General features: G+C 37.7%; 1 protein-coding gene across 6 annotated transcripts in view; it reads left to right on the top strand.

Annotated features, from left to right (window-relative positions):
- Positions 1-18,775, top strand: part of S1PR1 (sphingosine-1-phosphate receptor 1) — a 51,760-nt gene that overhangs the window by 4,734 nt on the left and 28,251 nt on the right. For all 6 annotated transcript variants that reach the window (XR_010987652.1, XR_010987653.1, XM_068141008.1 and 3 more), the window contains exons 2-3: positions 8,360-8,608; positions 15,805-15,906. Coding sequence is in view for 4 of the 6 variants with exons in the window: in XM_068141008.1 (XP_067997109.1) it covers positions 8,360-8,608; positions 15,805-15,906 (351 nt within the window). In the remaining 2 variants the exon portion in view is untranslated. The remainder of the gene's footprint in view (positions 1-8,359; positions 8,609-15,804; positions 15,907-18,775) is intronic.

Here is an 18,775-nt window from a genome sequence, read left to right as displayed (position 1 = left end):
TAGAACTAGTAACAACATAATGAGATAAAAAGTTCTTTAGTGATCCCTTCCTATTAAAGTATAAAACTACAGGCTTGTTTGGGGCTTGAGGACAGACAATTGCTAAGCAAAATAATAAAGTCTTCATACTCTTTTGTGCCTTACCCATGTCACACACAGTGAGCATTTTATTAGTAGTAATGATGTTCTTTATGGAGATCATTCAAGAATGGACAGTGCCATTATGCTAGGCACTGTAACTGGGACAGCAGACACTTAATGCTCTAGCAGCATCTGGTCCAATTGTTAAAGCCTGAGAGGATAAAAGTCAATCTGAATAAATATTATGTCAATTAGCACTACTGTCTTGCTTAGATTCCATATTTACTGTATTTGTCAGCATATTGCACTACTAACAAAGTAAAATAGTACAGACACACACAGAGAATCCTGCATGCTCAAGGGAAACCATTAAAATCTTCATTTATAAATGTTCCTTAGGTAAGATTTCCGATACTCAGATGTAGCTTTATCTAAGTGAAGAAATAGTAAAAGTTTTTACTGACTGCATTCCTGGAGACATTGCATCATTTGCATTGCAACCATACAAGACTTACTGTCTTGTTCCCAGTCCTTTTCACAGCAAGTGGGATTTTTCTGGAGAAAAACATAGAATCAGATTGTTCTACTTTTTTCATCAAAATACTACTCATTACTTGAAACAATGCTTAATGGAATTTTTTAACCTTTACTTTCATTACATACTACTAATGCAGTTACCTACTTCCTAGAGTTTCTCATTCTTAAACCTAGCTGGGATCTGAAAAAGACCTAGTCCTGTTGGGATTGGAATGAAATGAGATTTTGCTTTTCAATTCAATGACAGCAGAGTCAATCCTTCACTTTTTATCATTCTGCACTGTTGCTTTCTTATTTTCTCTTTTTTTTTTTTCCCTTTTTTTGGAGGGGCGGTGGAAGGGTTTGTTGTTTTTTTATTCATGGCTCTTGTTTCTTCATGGCTTTAGTTGTTAAGGAAATTTATGTAACAGTGGTCCTGATAGCAAGACCTATGGCACTGCACCCTATTAATCTTTCCCTTTAATAAGACTCGGCTGTTTGTTTCTCCCCTTTGTTTTGTTTCAGCCATTTATTTTTTTTGTTTTATTCTGTACCTCTCACCCATGGTTACCAAGTTGCCTTAATAGCCTCTTGTGATAAACAAAATGCCACATCTATAAATCTTTCTGTCTCAATTCATCCACTGTTTCAGTAGATCTGACCTTGAGAAGCTGTACTTGAGCTTTTAGGGGCCCCAGATATTTAACCTCTCATGTGAAAATGCAGCCATGTCCCAGGCAGCTGTGTATTTGTACACTGTGGATCAAAGCTATATCCTCTGCTAACCTGACTGAACCTGCTGAGCTCTTACCTTCCTTGCTTTCTTCTAACTTTACCTTCTTCCAGTCTAGTGGTGTTTTATTCCTTAAAAAAAGACTGATTACTGTACAAATGTTGTCTTAAAGGATTCTAGTGGATGCGTTTAAGGCAAAATGCTGGGCCAATTTTTACTTGGAATGTACCCACAGTACAGATATGTTTGGGTTTTGCCTGTGGGATATTGTTGCTTTGTCTCTGCTGTCTTTGTACACCCACGAATCTGAAGTCCACTTTTTGTATTTTTGTGGGGGATTTTATCTTAATTGTATTTCAATATATGACCTGTGATGTAATAGCAGAAAGATAGCAATGGGCATTTGAACTTCGTTTGTGTCACATCAGCGACAGGGTGATTACCAAACAGAATCCAGCATGAGAAACAAAACTAAGTAATACATTTGTGTTTCTATCTCTCTTTAATAATTAAAACCATTATCAAGTGTCAGCAGAGGCACTTTGTGTACGATTTTAAATTTCCTGCTGCTGTTAATACTTATTGCAAGCTTAATTGCCTGCTAGATTAACACATTATTTGCACTTGAACAGAGAAGCAAGCTGCATTTCACTTTCACCGTGTTTCTGTAGTGTAGGAAAATGATACCAGACTGGGGGAGGGGAAATAAAAGCTGACTTATCTTTGAAGCTTCGTGTGGTAGACTTTAGTTAGTATACTTTTTCTTTGCCAGAGGTCCCTAGCATAGTTTTGGCAGCGTTGTAGGGTGATGTCACCTGTTGCTGTAACCTAAACTGCAGTAATTCCTTATGCCTGCAAATGGGCAGGAAGGAGGTACTGATTCCTAAACTTTCCTGATGTTTAAACTGAGTGCCTCCAGCACAGTGTGATACAAAATGCTTGTTAGAGGGTTGGGGGGAGAGGGAAGAGCAAGGGAAAGCCATTTTGTGCCTCTAAATGTTTTATAATTGTGAAGTCGGTTCCCCAGGCTGAACGCCTGAATGGAAGGAAGTGCTTTGCATTCTAATAGGTACTATTCTAAGGTTGTATGTGCCATGTGAGAGGAGGGGCTACAAGATACCTTGTTTGTCTTGGAAACCTTCAGAAAATGCATTTTAAATTCTTAGATGATTTGGGGGAGGAAAAAAAAAAATAAAGGCATTTGACCAGAAACCTTCTTTATTGTTCGGGTTTAGTTTGCACTATGGATAGCTTGGTTGCTACTGTCCTTTGAACTCATGAATGCAATTAATTAGCAATGAGACACTGCAAGTCTCAGACCTTGCAGCATCACACGATACTGCAGGAGTAGGATCTTGACACAATTCACAATTGCACTTAATTCTGTAAGTAGTCTGGTAGGTATAAAGGGCACTGTTATGATGTCAAAAATTAGTCATCAGCTTGAATGTCATCTTGAACGAGGATCTTACAATCACAAGTTACTGTCACTATAAATTGAAATTCTCTTTATTTCTCCCTATAATATCATCTTTACAATGATTTTGAATTTCTTGGCTCATGGTAAACTATATTCTTTTAAGTTTCTGTCCTTCTGCTTAATTGTATGCTGATTATGCTTAATTGTAAATTATTGATGTAACTTATTTTTAAGTCAAACTTTCACAGCAAGAATGATTTTGATACTCTGTATTTCAGTAGGATGTTACAGTCTTTGATTCTTTTTTTGCAGAAGTTTAGAAATACTGTCATAGGACTGTCTCATTTATTGTGAAGTATTTACAAATGTCTAATGTTGTTGAACAAGTAACATAGTGTTTATCAGATAGAATAGTTTAAGGAGGTATATTAAAGGGCAGAAAAATAAGTGTAGTACTTTTTTTCCCTGTCTGTTTACTTGCTTTGCATAGTAATATCCTGATTTGTTACTAAGTTAAAAATTCTAGCAAGGTATGATAAGTACTGATCGTAATTTCAATTGAGTTAAAGGGAATAGAAAGAAAATAATTTAAAACTGGTTCACACCAGCAATTCTTTGTACGCTATTAACTGCTAAGATCTAGTCACAAAACATTATTCTGTGGAGAAAAGGTTTAGTGAACCCTAGAAATTGGATTTGATTTATGCCAGAAAATCTGCCTTTTCACTGCTTGAGATTTCTATGGAAGGAAGCCACAGTCTTTTACCAAATGGTTTCTAAGGTAACATCTTATAGCAGAGCATCTGAAACCAATTTGGTTGTTAATGAGAAATAGTTCTCACGGTGGTGGGAAAGTGTGGAGCAAAATAAAAGCCTTGAAGATTTGGCAGTCTGTCTGTAAAGGCATTTAAATAAATGTGTGCTGCTGCTCTGCTTATGAAATTTTAACATGAATTACACATTCGTAATTGCTTTTCAAATGTATAGATCACTTTCCAGAGTTGTCCTTCCATACGAATTTAACTGAGGTCTGCATGATAAACGTAGTTGTGTGCAACAGCTGAATAATTTAAATAGCTCTTTCCAGCATAAATATCTTTACTCCTACAGAAAAAAATAATTAATTTTTATACTGATTATGTATTTTTATTGCCAGAAATACATTAGTGAACTAGTTAAATAGCACAGCACCCTACTGATGATGGATGCTACTTTGCAGAATTTAGTGATACATTCTGAGAAGTTTGTTTAGTACCTCCTTTTCTAAAGTTCTGATGACATAATTGTAGATCAGTGACCAAAGATGTATGGTCATTTTACAGTTGATGATCTGAATAACCTTTATGGTCAGAGCCTCTTTGAGATGGAGGGAATAGCGTGCTTCTGTCAACAATGGCCCATTGCCATTTTTTCCTTCCTCTCAGGAAGAGAGAAATCTAGCAGTTCTGTCTTCCCTTTCCCTGGATACATAATAAGCATGTAAGGGCTCTCTCTTACTCTTTTGCATTGCAGCAAGGCTGTATTCCTGTCTTCTGTTCCTTGGTGCTGTGTAGCGTTGCCTGAGTGCGATCGCAGAGCTTAAAGTCGTGCTTGCCTTCTTTTCTTCCTCTTGTTACTGAACTCTCATCAGCTTGTTCTGAGTCACCCAGGAGAAAAATAGTCCCAGAGAGATCCCTTTGCACTAATAATGGATCATACTTTGCAAAATGAATGAAAAAAATTACCAAATAAAAGTTTGGGTTTTTGTTTTTTTTTTTAATTATATCCATAATCCATACAAAAGCAAAAGAAACTTCATGGTGTAATCTTTAGACTACATAGGCTAGGTCTATTAACATTGTTTTGTTAGTACAGTGGTGTTATTTAGGAAGGCAAAAATACCACATACCCACATTTTCTGGCATTACAGCTGTACTGTATGTAAATGCTACAAAGACCTCTATTAGGAATTCTCTGGTGAATCTTCTTATACCAATATGTTGTTGTAGTATGTAAGTACCTTGCTTACTCTGATGCTGGCAGGGTGGTTCTCGCTGTCCTCAGATTTGGAGAAGTGAATTCATGTCCATATTTCAGCTTCTGTAGCTCAGATTGCACTGTATGTGTGCCAAACAGCCCCATTTGGCACCTGAGTTACAGCACTGCAGTGGCATTTTTGTGTCGTAGCATCACAAAATACAATAATTCCTGCAACTTTTAAACAGCTTCAGTGGCCTTGGGCGACCAAGATTTAGATAAACCTGTATGTTGCTTCAGTTCTGACCAAAGTACTGGTTGCATAATACGAGTCTGTTCAGTATATTCCTATTATCACTGACTTTGTTCTACCTGAGTACTGATGTCAGATCATTAGTCTCAGATATGATCTCTAAATATCCAGGCTGTGCTTTCATTAACAGGAATTATTCTAATATAAGTGATTCTGATAAGAAGCCAAGGTTATTCATGATGCAGAACCTTTTTGTATATTCAGATAAATAATACTTTCACATTTCACAAAGGCCATGAAGCCAAACTCCTGCACAAAGAGAGAAAAGGAGAGAAAGTAGGCCCTGACTCGCTTTTGAAAAGCTATTGGTGCTTTGGATCTCTGTGTGTAGTTCTACAGCTTCTGTGAAGGAGAGCAGAAAGCTTAATGAGGCTGAAAATCATCTGAGATGGTTCATAAACTAGGCGAGGCAGAATAGTGTTGTGGTTTGTTAGCTGTATTACATTTTGGTGTTTCAAAGAAGGGGGAATGCTGATTTTTGTCTTGTTTGTCTTGGGTTCTAGTTGGTTTTGTTTGTTTCCCCTGGAGCAACTGCAGTGTGAATAGGATGCTGCATTCCTAATAATTTCTGGAAGCTTTTGTGGCTTATTAAAGCATCTTTCTCATCCCAGTTTTGATAGCAGTGTTCTTCAGGATATCAAGACAGAGACGAATAATCATGACAAAAAACCCCAACATAACCAATTAAGCCTGATTTTCAATGGATTTGTGTCCTCTGACCTATATACACTACAATATCCTTGTGCCTCCCAACCAAATGTGAAATTGGATTTTGTCTATAAATATGTGTACACTGTGAACAAAGAGCAAATCCCAGACATGTAAGAATGTTAATGTGTTCAAATAATGTTGTCTGAACTTAAAATGTAAAAAACTCCAGAAATTTAAGTCACTCCTCCTTTTGTCACCCTTCTGTGACTGTGAATTTTAACATTTAATCACATGAGTAAACACAAGAAAACTGTGATTCCCAAAGTCTAGGAACTGTTCCATTGGTGGCATAATTAACTTAGAAACCCATTGCTCATTATTAAGTTGACTTGCAAAGTGATAGTATTGCATTGTTGTTATGCTTTCATTTTCATTATTATTTTGTGCATCAGGACTGTTGTAGTTCATTTTTAGGCACAGAAATTGAGATGATTCCCTCTAGACTGATCTTGGTCTCTTATTTCCTGTGAAATAAGTGTGTGTGCCGTCACTGAATGAGGAACAATGAGAAAACTATTCTGAATTTTCCTTCTTCCACTCTCTCCATTTAACTTAAAAGGGTTAAATGTTTAAAAGAGAGGGAAAAAAAGTTGTTTGTCCTAAATGTTCTTACTGAAATCCATTATGTATGAAAAGAGTGCGAGTCCATTTGCAAGACCTCTAAATGAACTCCATTCATTCTGTGCTTAGAAATGTCCATTCAGCCAGAAACAGACACAATAGTTACAACCTTGTTTATTTGGCACTGGTATCAGCTTATTAAAAGTGAAGGGATTGTTATGAAAAAGCATAGTAACTTTTCTATGCTAGTTATGTAATTCTTTAAAAGGATTTGTTTGTTGTCTGAATAGTGTAAGAATTGCATATGTGTTAGTTGCACTGTAGTAGCATTGCATTGATCTAAAATTCTCAAATGTTTGTGAAGATTTTCAAATAGCTGTTTTTAAAACATAAGTTGATCTATCTTGGCTTACCTTGATGTAAAAGATGTTACAGGGCCATGACTCAGTAATTTAGTGACATATAAATCATCATTAGTGGCTACAGAGAAGCAAGTTTTGAAGATTTGTCTCTTCAGACATTAAAACTTTGTTTATGTTTGGAAGGTAAAATGCTTATTATAAATCTGTCAAAATTGTAGAAATATGTATATATTATCATTTCATCACTCTAAAGTCCATGAAGAGGATAAATCAAGATAAATCAGGAATTCAGTACTCTGTAGTTTGTAGTTCATAAAATGGGAATTGTCCCATTGTGATCATTAGAATGTCATAATCCTCAGATGTATGTGTGAGATACCGGTTCATGTTATGTTTTACTTTAAATGAATTGAAGTACTGAGGAAGATTGAAGAGGTGTCATTGGCTTTCCTTCTGAGATTAGGGATGAGCAGAAATGATAAGCATTTAGGAGAACCTGGCTCGCCTTACAAGCAAGTAGGACTTTTCTAAGTTCTTGGTTTTCCATGCATTGTGTGAGAAAGACTTCATGGGTGCTCTGTATCCAGATTAGGTATGGGAGGTTCAAAGAATGAGCTGTGAAAGTAACTGTGTTTTCATTTGTTTCATTTGTCTGTCAGTCTGGGTGGCCATGTACATTTGTTAATTTCATAACATGCAGATAGCATTTGATGTAGAAAGACATGTTATGTTTGGCAGGATAGAGAAAGGTAACAGCAGATATAAATTTCACTATTCTTTTTTGACCTGGAGTCCTTTGTTTACGTTCAGCAGTAGCTGAAGACCCTGTTGCTGTCACAGCTGCACCGAGGCCCTTCTGCCTTGACTTAGTGATGTAGCCGTTTGCATGATGACTCTACTTTGTAGCAATGGGGCCTTTGCTAATCATCATCTCCGAAGGTGGCTTTGGTAGCTGACTGGAACTGACCCGAGCATCTCCTCCAACAAACTGTAGAAAATACTGTGTGTGGGAATTGTGTGAATGAGGGTGAGTGGCTCATGGCAGGAAAAACAACTAACAGGAAAGAGTAAGTAGAAACATCATCCTCCTTTCTCTTAACCAGTTCTTTATCTGACAGTCCTCCTGCTGGTTGCTTTTCCTGCTGAGTCTCCTCCTCCTTCCGTCCTCTTGACATGCAAAATACACATCCAGTGAATACCTACACAGTGAGAGTTACAGTACTTTGTTTCTGAAAACCTCTGTATGCCTATTCAGGATTCCATTGTTTTGTTTACTGCTGAGCTTGGCATTATGTGAATTGCACCTGTGCCATGGCCCAGTCTGGGCTTGTATAGTGCAATAATAACTTGAAGCTACGAGGACTTCAGAGCAGAGGTCTCAGGATGTGTGTTCTGGAAAGTAAATAATTTGTATTTTGTTTCTTGTTGTCAATATTTTATCTGTAGATGTTGTATTCCTATATGAAAATTAAGTGCCATATACTAATTTTCCATGAAGTATGTGCTTTCTCTTTGATTTATTTCTGATCAGTGTCAACATTCTAGTTTTTCACATATTTTCACATTTCTTTGCTATTAGGGAATGAAAAATGACTAAGAAGATTCAGTGACAGTATACAAGAAAAGCAAAACAGAAAGTAAAGAAGGATAAAATATGTCCCTCATAACCCACTGCTGACAGTTCCCTTCTGACTTTGTTTTTTCAGGTACCTCCCATCAAGGTGGCTATTCCCATGATGCTGTGGTCCATGCATTGAAAAACTGTGGCATTCATCATATTGACACAGCAAAAAGATACGGCTGTGAATCTCTTCTCCAAAAAGCTATCAAAGAGAGTGGTGTGAAGCGAGAGGACCTCTGGATAACTACAAAACTATGGCATAGTGATTATGGCTATGAAAACACAAAAAAGGCCTGCTTGGATTCATGTGAGAGACTTGGTGTTGAATATCTTGGTATGAATCTTTATCACTCATTTATTGTGCCTGCCATGTGAGTTTTTGCAAGGATGGATGAATTCCTGAAAGAAAAGACGTAGTACAGATAGACCACAGAAACCAATTTCTGCCTTTATTTGCACATTTGCAGTTTTCATGTCCAGTTTGTTCTCTAGGACGTTGACATGCATGTGTTTGAGAGCACAGATTTTGCCTTGTTGCAAATATTTGAAGTGGTCAAGATACTTTGTTTTTTAATGGCAGATGTCATTGTTAAATTGATTTGAGAAACTACTACGTGAGTTTCATCTGTTTTACTGAAAACACCTGAAACCTATGAAACAAGAATTCATAAACTTTACAGTAAACTATTGGTAGCAGAGTGACACAAATGCCTAATTTCTTCTGTGATCTGATACATCTCTTTCTTGTAGGTCAATTAACTTTTAAAAATTCTGAACTGCCTTTGGTTTTGCCTGTCTGGTGCAATATATTTTGTGGAAAACACTTGAAGCTTCCTCAAGGCTTTAAAAGATTGAATTAGACTTAATGCACTTGTAACTTACTTGTTACTCCCTTATTAGACGGGCAAAGAGCTGCAATAATGACACCAATTAATTCTTTGCAATGGATCACAGAAGAGGAGGTACCTGATGCCTTTTTTTTTTTTTCTTTTAATGCTTTTGCTGCTTCTTTTCTAGCTGTAGCAATGAAAATGAAGTAGAGGTAAAAGAAGATCAAACTAATAATCTAAAATAATGACACTGGTGGAGATAGTGTATATGCTGATAATCAAGGAATACTTGATCTACCTATCAAACATTATCTGGTAGTCAGTGTTCTGAAAACCCTCACCCTGTCCCTCTGTTACCAATAAATAAACTTTAATGAGGAAATGAATGGCTTTTGTGAGGTACAGATTTTCCAGAATTAATTGGATGGACTATTAATGCCGCAATAAAGGTGCTTTGCTTGGGTACTTTGCAAGATTAAAGGGAGAAAAAAAACTGTATCAGTTAAAGACCAAGGTATTTAATGTACATCTTTGGCTTCATTCTTTCTGGAAATTTATCCCTTAACTTTTTGCACAGGTACAGAACAATGCAAAACTAATTCAACTCTCCTTTTGTCTGTCCTGTGCAAAAACAGGTCTCTGCAAGGATACTTTATAATGCTTCAAGCCCTGACTTTTTTCTTTAAGCAAAACATCTTTCCCCCTGTCTGCTTTTTCCTTATGTTTTGCTTGCTTTCTTTTCATCTGCTTGCTATGGCACTGGTCCTGAATGTTGATGAGATGAAAATTTGACTCACTTCCAGGAAGTAATTTCTGCTGATTCCTTCTGGTACTGTAATTTGCTTTTATTTTCTCAGTGAGTGGTTAAAGTAGGCACTTACACAGATACTCTGCTTACACATTGCTGCTAACAGAAATACATGAAACAAGGGGGTAAAATTGTATCTGAGAGCAAGAAATGCACAAATACTGTCAATGTGTGAGTGAATCCTTGAAACAGCATAAACAGAACATGAGTTCTGAGATAGTATATACAAACAAAAAGAAGTGTTAACTAAATCTGAGACAAAATAAGTGCCTGTGCAGTTTTCTCTCACACCATTTTGTTGTTGTTTGTGGGAGGTTTTTGTGTTCTGTTGGTTTGTTGGTTTTTTTTATACCCTCACCTGTCTTCCCTACTTCTTCACCTTTCTTCTACTGATGTGGAGATGTCTGAAAAATGTATAAAGCTTTTCCTGAACCACCAATTAATCTGACATAGTGACTTAAATCAATGCTGGCTTCAGCTTGCTTTCACTTGATGATTTGTAAACTGTGATGGCTCAGGAAACAATTCACATGCAGTTCACTGATCTGTCAGTGAGGATGGTGTCCTGCAAGAAGGATAGGATAGCAAGTAAACTAACAGTTTTGGCTGCTTGTGTTTAATCCCTGTTGGATCAGCTTTATTGACCATTTTTGTTGTTACAATCTGCACTCATGGAAGAGATACAGTTGAGTACTATGTTTGTGTCCTTGCCCATGGCAGGGGGGTTGGAACTAGATGATCCTTGAGGCCCCTTCCAATCCTAACAATTCTAGGATTCTATTATAGGGAGATATAAATATATATATACACACACATGCACTCCAGTGAAGTAGACCCTTAGAGGAGGTACAATACACCCTGTGTGTCATGGGGTGTGTAGAAAACCTTGTGCTTTAGGGAGTCCTGCTTGAAAGCACTGAGCTGGAAGGTGCTGGTTAAAGGATTTTCAGGCAAAAAGTGGCAGTATTATGAAACAAAGTTTTTTCAGGTGTTTCAAGAATGCTTAGAGTAAGAGCTTTTTATTGTAAATTGAGGCTTATTACAAGTCTAACAGAAGTAGCTGAAGTGCAGAAGATTGCTTTGAAAATCTGGCTATAAGCTTGTTGGACTAAGCTCTAGATATCCTAGCTCTGTTTTTATTCATACATGCATTTTGTGTCCCTTTGCTGTGGGTCAGTCTATACCATAGAGAGGCCATGAAATCCATGACAAGAAAAGATTTGGTAATGAGTGACATTTTTGTCTAAGCTTATTCAGGCAAGTAAATTCTTTAGTTACAAGTGTGCAAAGCTGACAGCTCTTCTGTGAAACAAGAATGTTAAATAAAGGTAAATGAAATGTAATGAAATCAGAATTGCCTGGTTTCATTATATGATGTTAACTAAATATGTTGGTGTTCGCAGCATTTCTGTAAAGATCCCTGATTCATGTAGAAAATTGATAGACCTAAAATAATACATCTGTGACGTTAGACCTTTATGTTGGAGGGAAAGTTAGTAATTCAGAAGACTGCAAAAAGAAAAAACTGAATGTGCAGCTAGGCTCTTTGTTCCAAGGAAGGTAGTGTTAATTTTATGGTGGACACTGGAATCATCTTCCAAGGGAAGTGGTGGGTTCCCCTCCATTGGACAGTTTGAAGACTCAGCTTGACAGGGTGCTGGGCCATCTCATTTTAACTATACCATTAGCCAAAAAGAATGGACCAGATCATACTTGGGGTCCTTTCTGACCTGGCATTCTGTGATTCTGTTATGGACTATATAGTCATCTATTCAGGCTGAATTAGAGATGGGAAATAATCTAACTGTAATTATCAATACTAGCAATATAGAGAATGCCAGCTGTTGAAACAGATGAACTGTTGAACACAATCACAGCTTTCTAAGAGAAAGTGTTCCACGTAAAACACAGTTAGGAAATGTTTCTGATAACCGTTTCTGGGGCAAGTGGTATGAGGAGAACAGTGTTGTTTGAATCTGTAGGTTATAAAGCCATGAGTTGGTATTGTATGTGGGCAGTGGTTATGACATATTCTGCCTTTTCTAAATCTGGTCCTCAACTAGCAGTCACAGTAAACCCATATGAAATGGCAGCAAATCTTGAAGGTTTGGCAGTAGCAGAATACATTCCTTGGGATTTGGGTCAGACCTCCAGAGTAACTTCCTGAATGTGATGTATGGGTTACTGAATTCATAAACAATTCTGGTTTCCTTTTGACTGTTCCGCATCTGCCACATTCAGGCAAATAAACCTATCACAAATCCACAACTGGAGTTGGACAAATGTTCTGCCAGCATATGCAATGGAACTGACGGATCATACGAAATATGAGAGTACACCCAGTTCAGATTGTCTGTTAATTCTGAGCATTTTGAAGGTTGCTTCACATTGATCCTTGTTCCAATAGAGTAAAAAAGAAACAAATTAAAAGATTGACCAGGAGAGAAAAATACATCATGTGCATACTAAGTGCAGTGCTGAATAAAAAAAGCAGGGAAAATACAAATATTGCAGTAAGATAAGTATGCAAAACATTGAAAAGTATACTTGTGCTTTTAGGGTGCATGAGCCAGGGCTGCTTCTTAACAGCTGTGGGTTTTCTAGTGAATTTTGACCCTGAATATTTGGGGTTTTTTTTTAGTTTTGCACTAATAATTTGAATGAATTGTGAACTCTTATTTCCATGCCAACATGAAATTGGCTCTAAATGTGTAAAATGTCCCTGTGCTTCTGAGTTTAAAGGAACTGTGTTGATTGCAGGTGCTGCAACCACTAAGATGTAATGAGCCACTCCCATTTTAAATCTGTGTGAAAGCAGTTTGCATGCTGATTTTAGTTTTCCTGCAGCATTGCGTTTTGACGTTTGAACTTCACGTGCTGACTTGCCACTGCACCACTGCTGCTTGGTTGTCTGTAAAGGATGCTCTAAAATGCTGGTAAAGACAAAATCTGATTGTGAATGTTTGGAGAGTTTTGTTGTCTCTTAAGTGCATCCTGGTACTTCGAATCATTGGACCTTTTTTGGTTTTGAGTTAAAATTATTTTTAAAATATGTGATTGGAATACATCTCAAAGTATTGATGTAGCTACAAGGCATGACAACGTCATTCTCAACAGATAAAAAGGTAGTCAGTTTTTAAACATCTCCAGTGATAAAGAAATGTCTGTCATGATTACTAGAACCTTAAACTATTTTGATAAATAATTTAAAACTAATGTCTTGCCTCCAAAATGAAATAAAGAATGTTCTTGTAATCCCCCAGGAGGGGAAATATTTTAAGTTAAAAATCCTGTGGACGTGTGAATGTGTTTATAAATGAAGATGCAATCACAGACCTTGGTTTGTGAGGTGCTTACAGGTTTTATTGGCCAGGTACTATGGAAAGTTTTCTAACTTGCAGTAGTGGTAAGCAGATCCTAATTTAAAAAGAACTATGCTTAGTTTATCTAAATAGAGTGGCAGCTCCATTGCTCGTTGCAAGGTACATTGTATTGCTTCTGCTTCTAGCTGTGCTGTGGTGGTTTATGGATGACTGGAAGAAAGACTATTCTACTCTTTATCTCCAAGATAAGGTACCTTTGCCCCACATGTTTTGCAAACTCTTTTTGCACTTCATGATCCAGTAGATGATTTTTAGCCCTAGTGTGTGCATTTCTAACTGTGAAGTAATTTTTATTTCAAAAAACACAATAGATTGATAGGAGCATGACATACCTGGTAACACCTTTCTAAAATAAAGGACCAATGGCTAATGATGTTCACAGTGAGGAGGTGTCAGACGTTATGCTTTTTGGATTTTTTTTTTAATCCTAGAATTGTTAGGGTTAGAAGGGACCTCAAGGATCATCTAGTTCCAACCCCCCTGCCATGGGCAGGGACACAAACATAGTACTCAACCGTATCTCTTCCGTGAGTGCAGATTGTAACAACAAAAATGGTCAATAAAGCTGATCCAACAGGGATTAAATTCAAGCAGCCAAAACTGTTAGTTTACTTGCTATCCTATCCTTCTTGCAGGACACCATCCTCACTGACAGATCAGTGAACTGCATGTGAATTGTTTCCTGAGCCATCACATCATCTAGTTCCAGCCCCCCTGCCATGTGCAGGGACAGTTCACACATCAGGTTGCTCAGAGGCACATCCAGCTTGGCCTTACAAACCTCCAGGGATGGGGCCTCTACCACCTCCCTGGGCAATCTGTTTCAGTGTCTCACCACCCTCATGGTGAGGAACTTCTTCCTAGCATCCAATCTGAATCTACCCATTTCTATTTTTTTCCCATTCCCGCTAGTCCTATCATTACCTGACACCCTAAAAACTCCCTCCCCAGATTTCTTGTAGGCCCGCTTAAGATATTGGAAGGCCACAGACCAGAGTGATCTATGTGCAATTGTTTAAAAGTCTCATGAGTTTCTGGTATCGAAAAGTGCACAGTTGGCTCATGATTTTTGTGACAGACCCAAAATATTTTTTTTCTTTAATATATCTGTAGTGTACCTTACTGTTCAAAATTCAGTACTGTTCTAATGGGATTCTTTGTCTAAGCAAAATACTGTATTCAACAGTAACACACAAATGGGAGATGGTCTATTACAGTGAATATAACTCTTACCTTTTCCTCTTAAATGAAGTTGAATTTATATTTATAGAGGTGGAAAATATAGCAGCCCAGTGGTATAGTAATCATTAGCACGGTACTTAAAAGTGAATAGAAAAGAAAATATGCTAAGGGGTCTGTGTTTCTAGACAGTAGTGCTGTATATGAATTGTGTGGTGCGTTCAAAGAACAAAAAACTCTGCTCTACTTTTTTTTTCTTACTTAACTGTATCTTTGAACTGCCCAAAAAGGAATATTACAGAACACAAAGACATTGAGCACGTCAGTTGTGCGTTTATTTCCTTTTCCTGTTTCATGTTGGACTAATGAGTGTGACAAAAGCCAACGCCTCTTTGACTGGGATGCTTGCAGTTTAATCTGCAGTTAGAATTTAAATGGAATGGAATTGTTTCTCCTGAATGTCAAGCAGTGCCTACAAACTTACAAAGGAGTTACTGAACCTATAATTTTTGAATTTGGAACTCTGGGTCTAAGACATGTAAATCTTTTGTTTTTAAACAATGTGTGTTGGAAATGCTTCCTTCTTTTTGAACAGAAGGATAGTTTTCTTGCATGGAGACAACACACAAAAAATCCTTTCCTGATAAGCCAGTTTAAGTGATTGCCTAGATAATTTAATCAGCAGTAAACCTTAATTGTGTTTGAAATTGTGCTTATATCTCGTAAAATGTGGTAAAGCATAATTTTTTTTCCCTTGAAATACAAAAAGGAAAAAAAAACCCCACAAATGCTTCCACACAATTGTAGAAAGAGAGGAAAAAAAACCCAACAAAAATCAGCATGCAAGATTGGGTTGTAATTTTCAATGGAAATTAATAAATGGATGTATCCTTTAGAAAGGAAAAAACCAGATCCACTACAGAGGTTGTATAAAATACCTATAGAACTGCCAAACAGAAGTCATGAAGACTTTCAGCAGTTCAGAACTAGTCCAATTTTAATTCTAGGAACCAAAATCCCCCATTAGCTCCCTTTGGTTTATATGAGGCTTGTTATTGTTAAAAGTTTATTAAGTCTGTCTGTGACTCAGAAATTCTGTTTGCAGTGATGTAAACCTATGTGCAGCTTCTGATACCTTAGTTGTTAATGAAATGTTTTATTTATTAAATTCGAATGGATGTGTACAGTAATGATCATGGGGTAGTAATTGGAACTATTTTCATCATAATATGTTAGGGACCATTATGGATGGAAAATGTTGCTTCACGTGTTTTGCTATCTGTTTTTTCTGGACACTGTAATGTGTAGTCTGGTTCTGTTTCTCTTTTAGATCTTTATTTAATGCACTGGCCTGACACACATGTTCTGGGCAAAAGCAACCGAGAGGTCCGAGCCGAAACCTGGAGAGCTATGGAGGAGCTCTATGAGCAAGGTGATATCATAATGAAACCCTGTCTTGGCAGAAGGATTTGTAGTACATTTGGGGATGTAGGGAGTTGATAGCAAGAGATGTTCAAAAATGTAATTTGAGCTGGATGCTCCTGTTTCAGTGGGATTTGGGTGTATGAGTTACGTGAATCTGTGGAAATCACAGCATTAGCATTTTGGTAAGTTAAATGAGAACTTTCTGTTGCTTGTACATAAAACATTGTCAAGTTCTGCCCATGAGACTAACGGCGTTGTGCGTACTTTCTTGAGGAAATTTGTGGATAACATTGAAATGTGTGGCCACTACAGAACGTCTTTGTAATAGCTTCCTCTGTTTTAAGTATAAATCGTGCTAAGTTTTACTTCCTTCAGATGTTTTTTTGATGTCATTTTCCAGTCTACCATATGCAGTGATATCTTGCAGATCCATTTGTGCTTTTAAAAAGGCCAACAAAGCCTAATGACTAAATGAGGAACAAATACTCAACTGCAGATTATTTGGTGCTAAATTTTGAAAAACAAAAAAATCCCAGAAAAGAGCTAATAGAATAGAATTAACCAGGTTGGAAGAGACCTTTGAGATCATCAAATCCAACCTATCATCCAACACTATCTAAGCAACTAAACCATGCCATAAAGCACCCTATCCAGTCTCCCCCTAAACACCTCCAGTGATGGTGACTCCACCACCTCCCTGGGCAGCCTATTGCAATGGCCAATCACTCTGTGAAGAACTTCTTCCTAACATCCAGCCTAAACCTCCTCTGGTGCAGCTTGAGTCTGTGTCCTCTTGTTCTGGTGCTGGTTGCCTGGGAGAAGAGACCAACCCCCACCTGGCTACAACCTCCCTTCAGGTAGTTGTAGACAGCAAGGTGGTCTCCCCTGAGCCTCCTCTTCTTCAGGCTAAGCAACCCCAGCTCCCTCAGCCTCTCCTCACAGGGCTTGTGTGCCAAATCCCTCACCAGCTTTGTTGCCCTTCACAGCTTCTTGGTGCACTGTGAACTGCAGTTTATATTCATAACAAACGGCAGAGTAGACTGCCTCAGTCAAAATTTATCATGTAGATTTAAGAGGAAGATTTTGTTCCTCAAGTATGCAGTATTACTAGAAATAGTATTGTAAGGTAAGATTCTCTCAGGCAATGTGGACCACCCTGTTTGTGGCTTTGGAGCTCTACAGACAGGGAGAACACTCATTGGATTAAGGAGTCTACCTGCTAACCCAGACCTCCTGAAATTGTGTAATTGTCCTGCTACAATCACTAAAGCAATGACAGGCTGTGCCACTCCCAGTTTTATCAGAGCCGTAGACAAACCTGTTCTCTTACATTTCCAACTCTTCAGTTGCTTTTGGTCTGCCTCTGGAAACACAGTAGTAAATTATCTTTGATACATTTTTTTGTCCTTGCTCTATATGGTAAACATAAAGGAAATTGTGAACGAGCATTTTCTGCTATGTAAGAGATTACAGCATTCTGGGGTTTAAGAAACACTTCACTGACCGAATGTTTTAGGGCATCAATGACTTCTAAGTCCAAGGATTCAACAAGGTACTTCATCTTTGATAATTTTTTCCCTGATGAGTGTTTAAGTTAGTGCATATCATTTGTGTGTAGGTACGTTGCCCTAACTTGCCAAAAGGTATTTTCACCTTTCATTACTATTCCTATCATAGTAGCTTTATTCTGCTTTCACATGTGTGTTTGGTCTTGCCTGTCTTGCGTAACTTTTCTCTCTTTATCTTCCTAATGAGAAAGAGAGTGAGCTATTCAAATGGTCTCATTCTTTCAACTTTAAATACAGGTTGATATTTATTCTGCAAAATTCCACTTAGCTGGGGCAAGCAACATTTTAAAATAATGCAAATTATTGATATTCTTTTTCAAGATTGTTACTATTGATTACCCTAGGAGGAGTGTAAATAAACTGTTGGCACCCAAGAGATGGGTAGATTCAGATTGGATATTAGGAAGAAGTTCTTCACCTTGAGGGTCATGAGACATTGAAACAGGTTGCCCAGGGAAGTGATAGAAGCCCCATCCCTGGAGGTTTTTTAAGGCCTGGCTGGATGTGGTTCTGAGCAACCTGGTCTAGTGGGAGATGTCCCTGCCCATGGCAGGGGAGTTGGAACTAGATGATCCTTGAGGTCCTTTCCAACCCTGACAATTCTACGATTCTAAGACTGTGAAAGTCTTCGATGAAGATTTTTTTTTTGTTAAAGATTGTATTAAGTTTTAGATTGGTTATGACGGCCACAAGCTGGTACAAGAACATAAGAGAAATCCTAGCATCAGCATTCATAGCTTTGACAGAATGTTGGGGGGTTCCTGTGTCATGTCTACAAAGATAGATTCAACTAGGTTCATGTGAGATCCAGCACATAGCAGCTAAGACACAGGGCTGCATTAGCACAACTTGCAGGGTTCAGGCCTGAAGTGTCTTCTCACCCAGGTGAGGAAAGACCAGAGATTTTGAGTCTGTGCCCCTCTCTAGGTCAGCATGCAGTAATTGTTAAGACTCAGCCCTCGGATAATAAAAACTGCATGACAGGGGAAAAATAAAATAAATCTGAATTAGTTTTCAACATTATTAAATAAGTATCTTGGGGAGCAGAAGACTTGCATGAAAAAGTTAAACAAAACTTCCTCAGATTGTAATGATCCAAATTTAGTGAACTACTAAGTCCCTCTGGCTGTAGAAGAAATGGCTTCCTATCTGTGCTCTTAGTGAAGGTTTGGAATTGAGCTGTAACACCAGAATGCTATCGTAAACAGAAAATAATAGGTTGGGATGATGAGAGAGATGCTTTGCAATCACAGAAAAATCCCTTGTGGCTTACACTGTACCGGGTTTGTGTTTCATCAAAAGGAATTT

This window comes from Melanerpes formicivorus, unplaced genomic scaffold (assembly GCF_026170545.1).
Source record: "Melanerpes formicivorus ecotype bairdi unplaced genomic scaffold, bMelFor1.0.p_v2 SCAF_7, whole genome shotgun sequence".
Taxonomy (NCBI): Eukaryota; Metazoa; Chordata; class Aves; order Piciformes; family Picidae; genus Melanerpes; species Melanerpes formicivorus.
The sequence above is the reverse complement of the archived record's forward strand: the minus strand, read 5'-3'. Positions and strand labels throughout refer to the sequence as shown.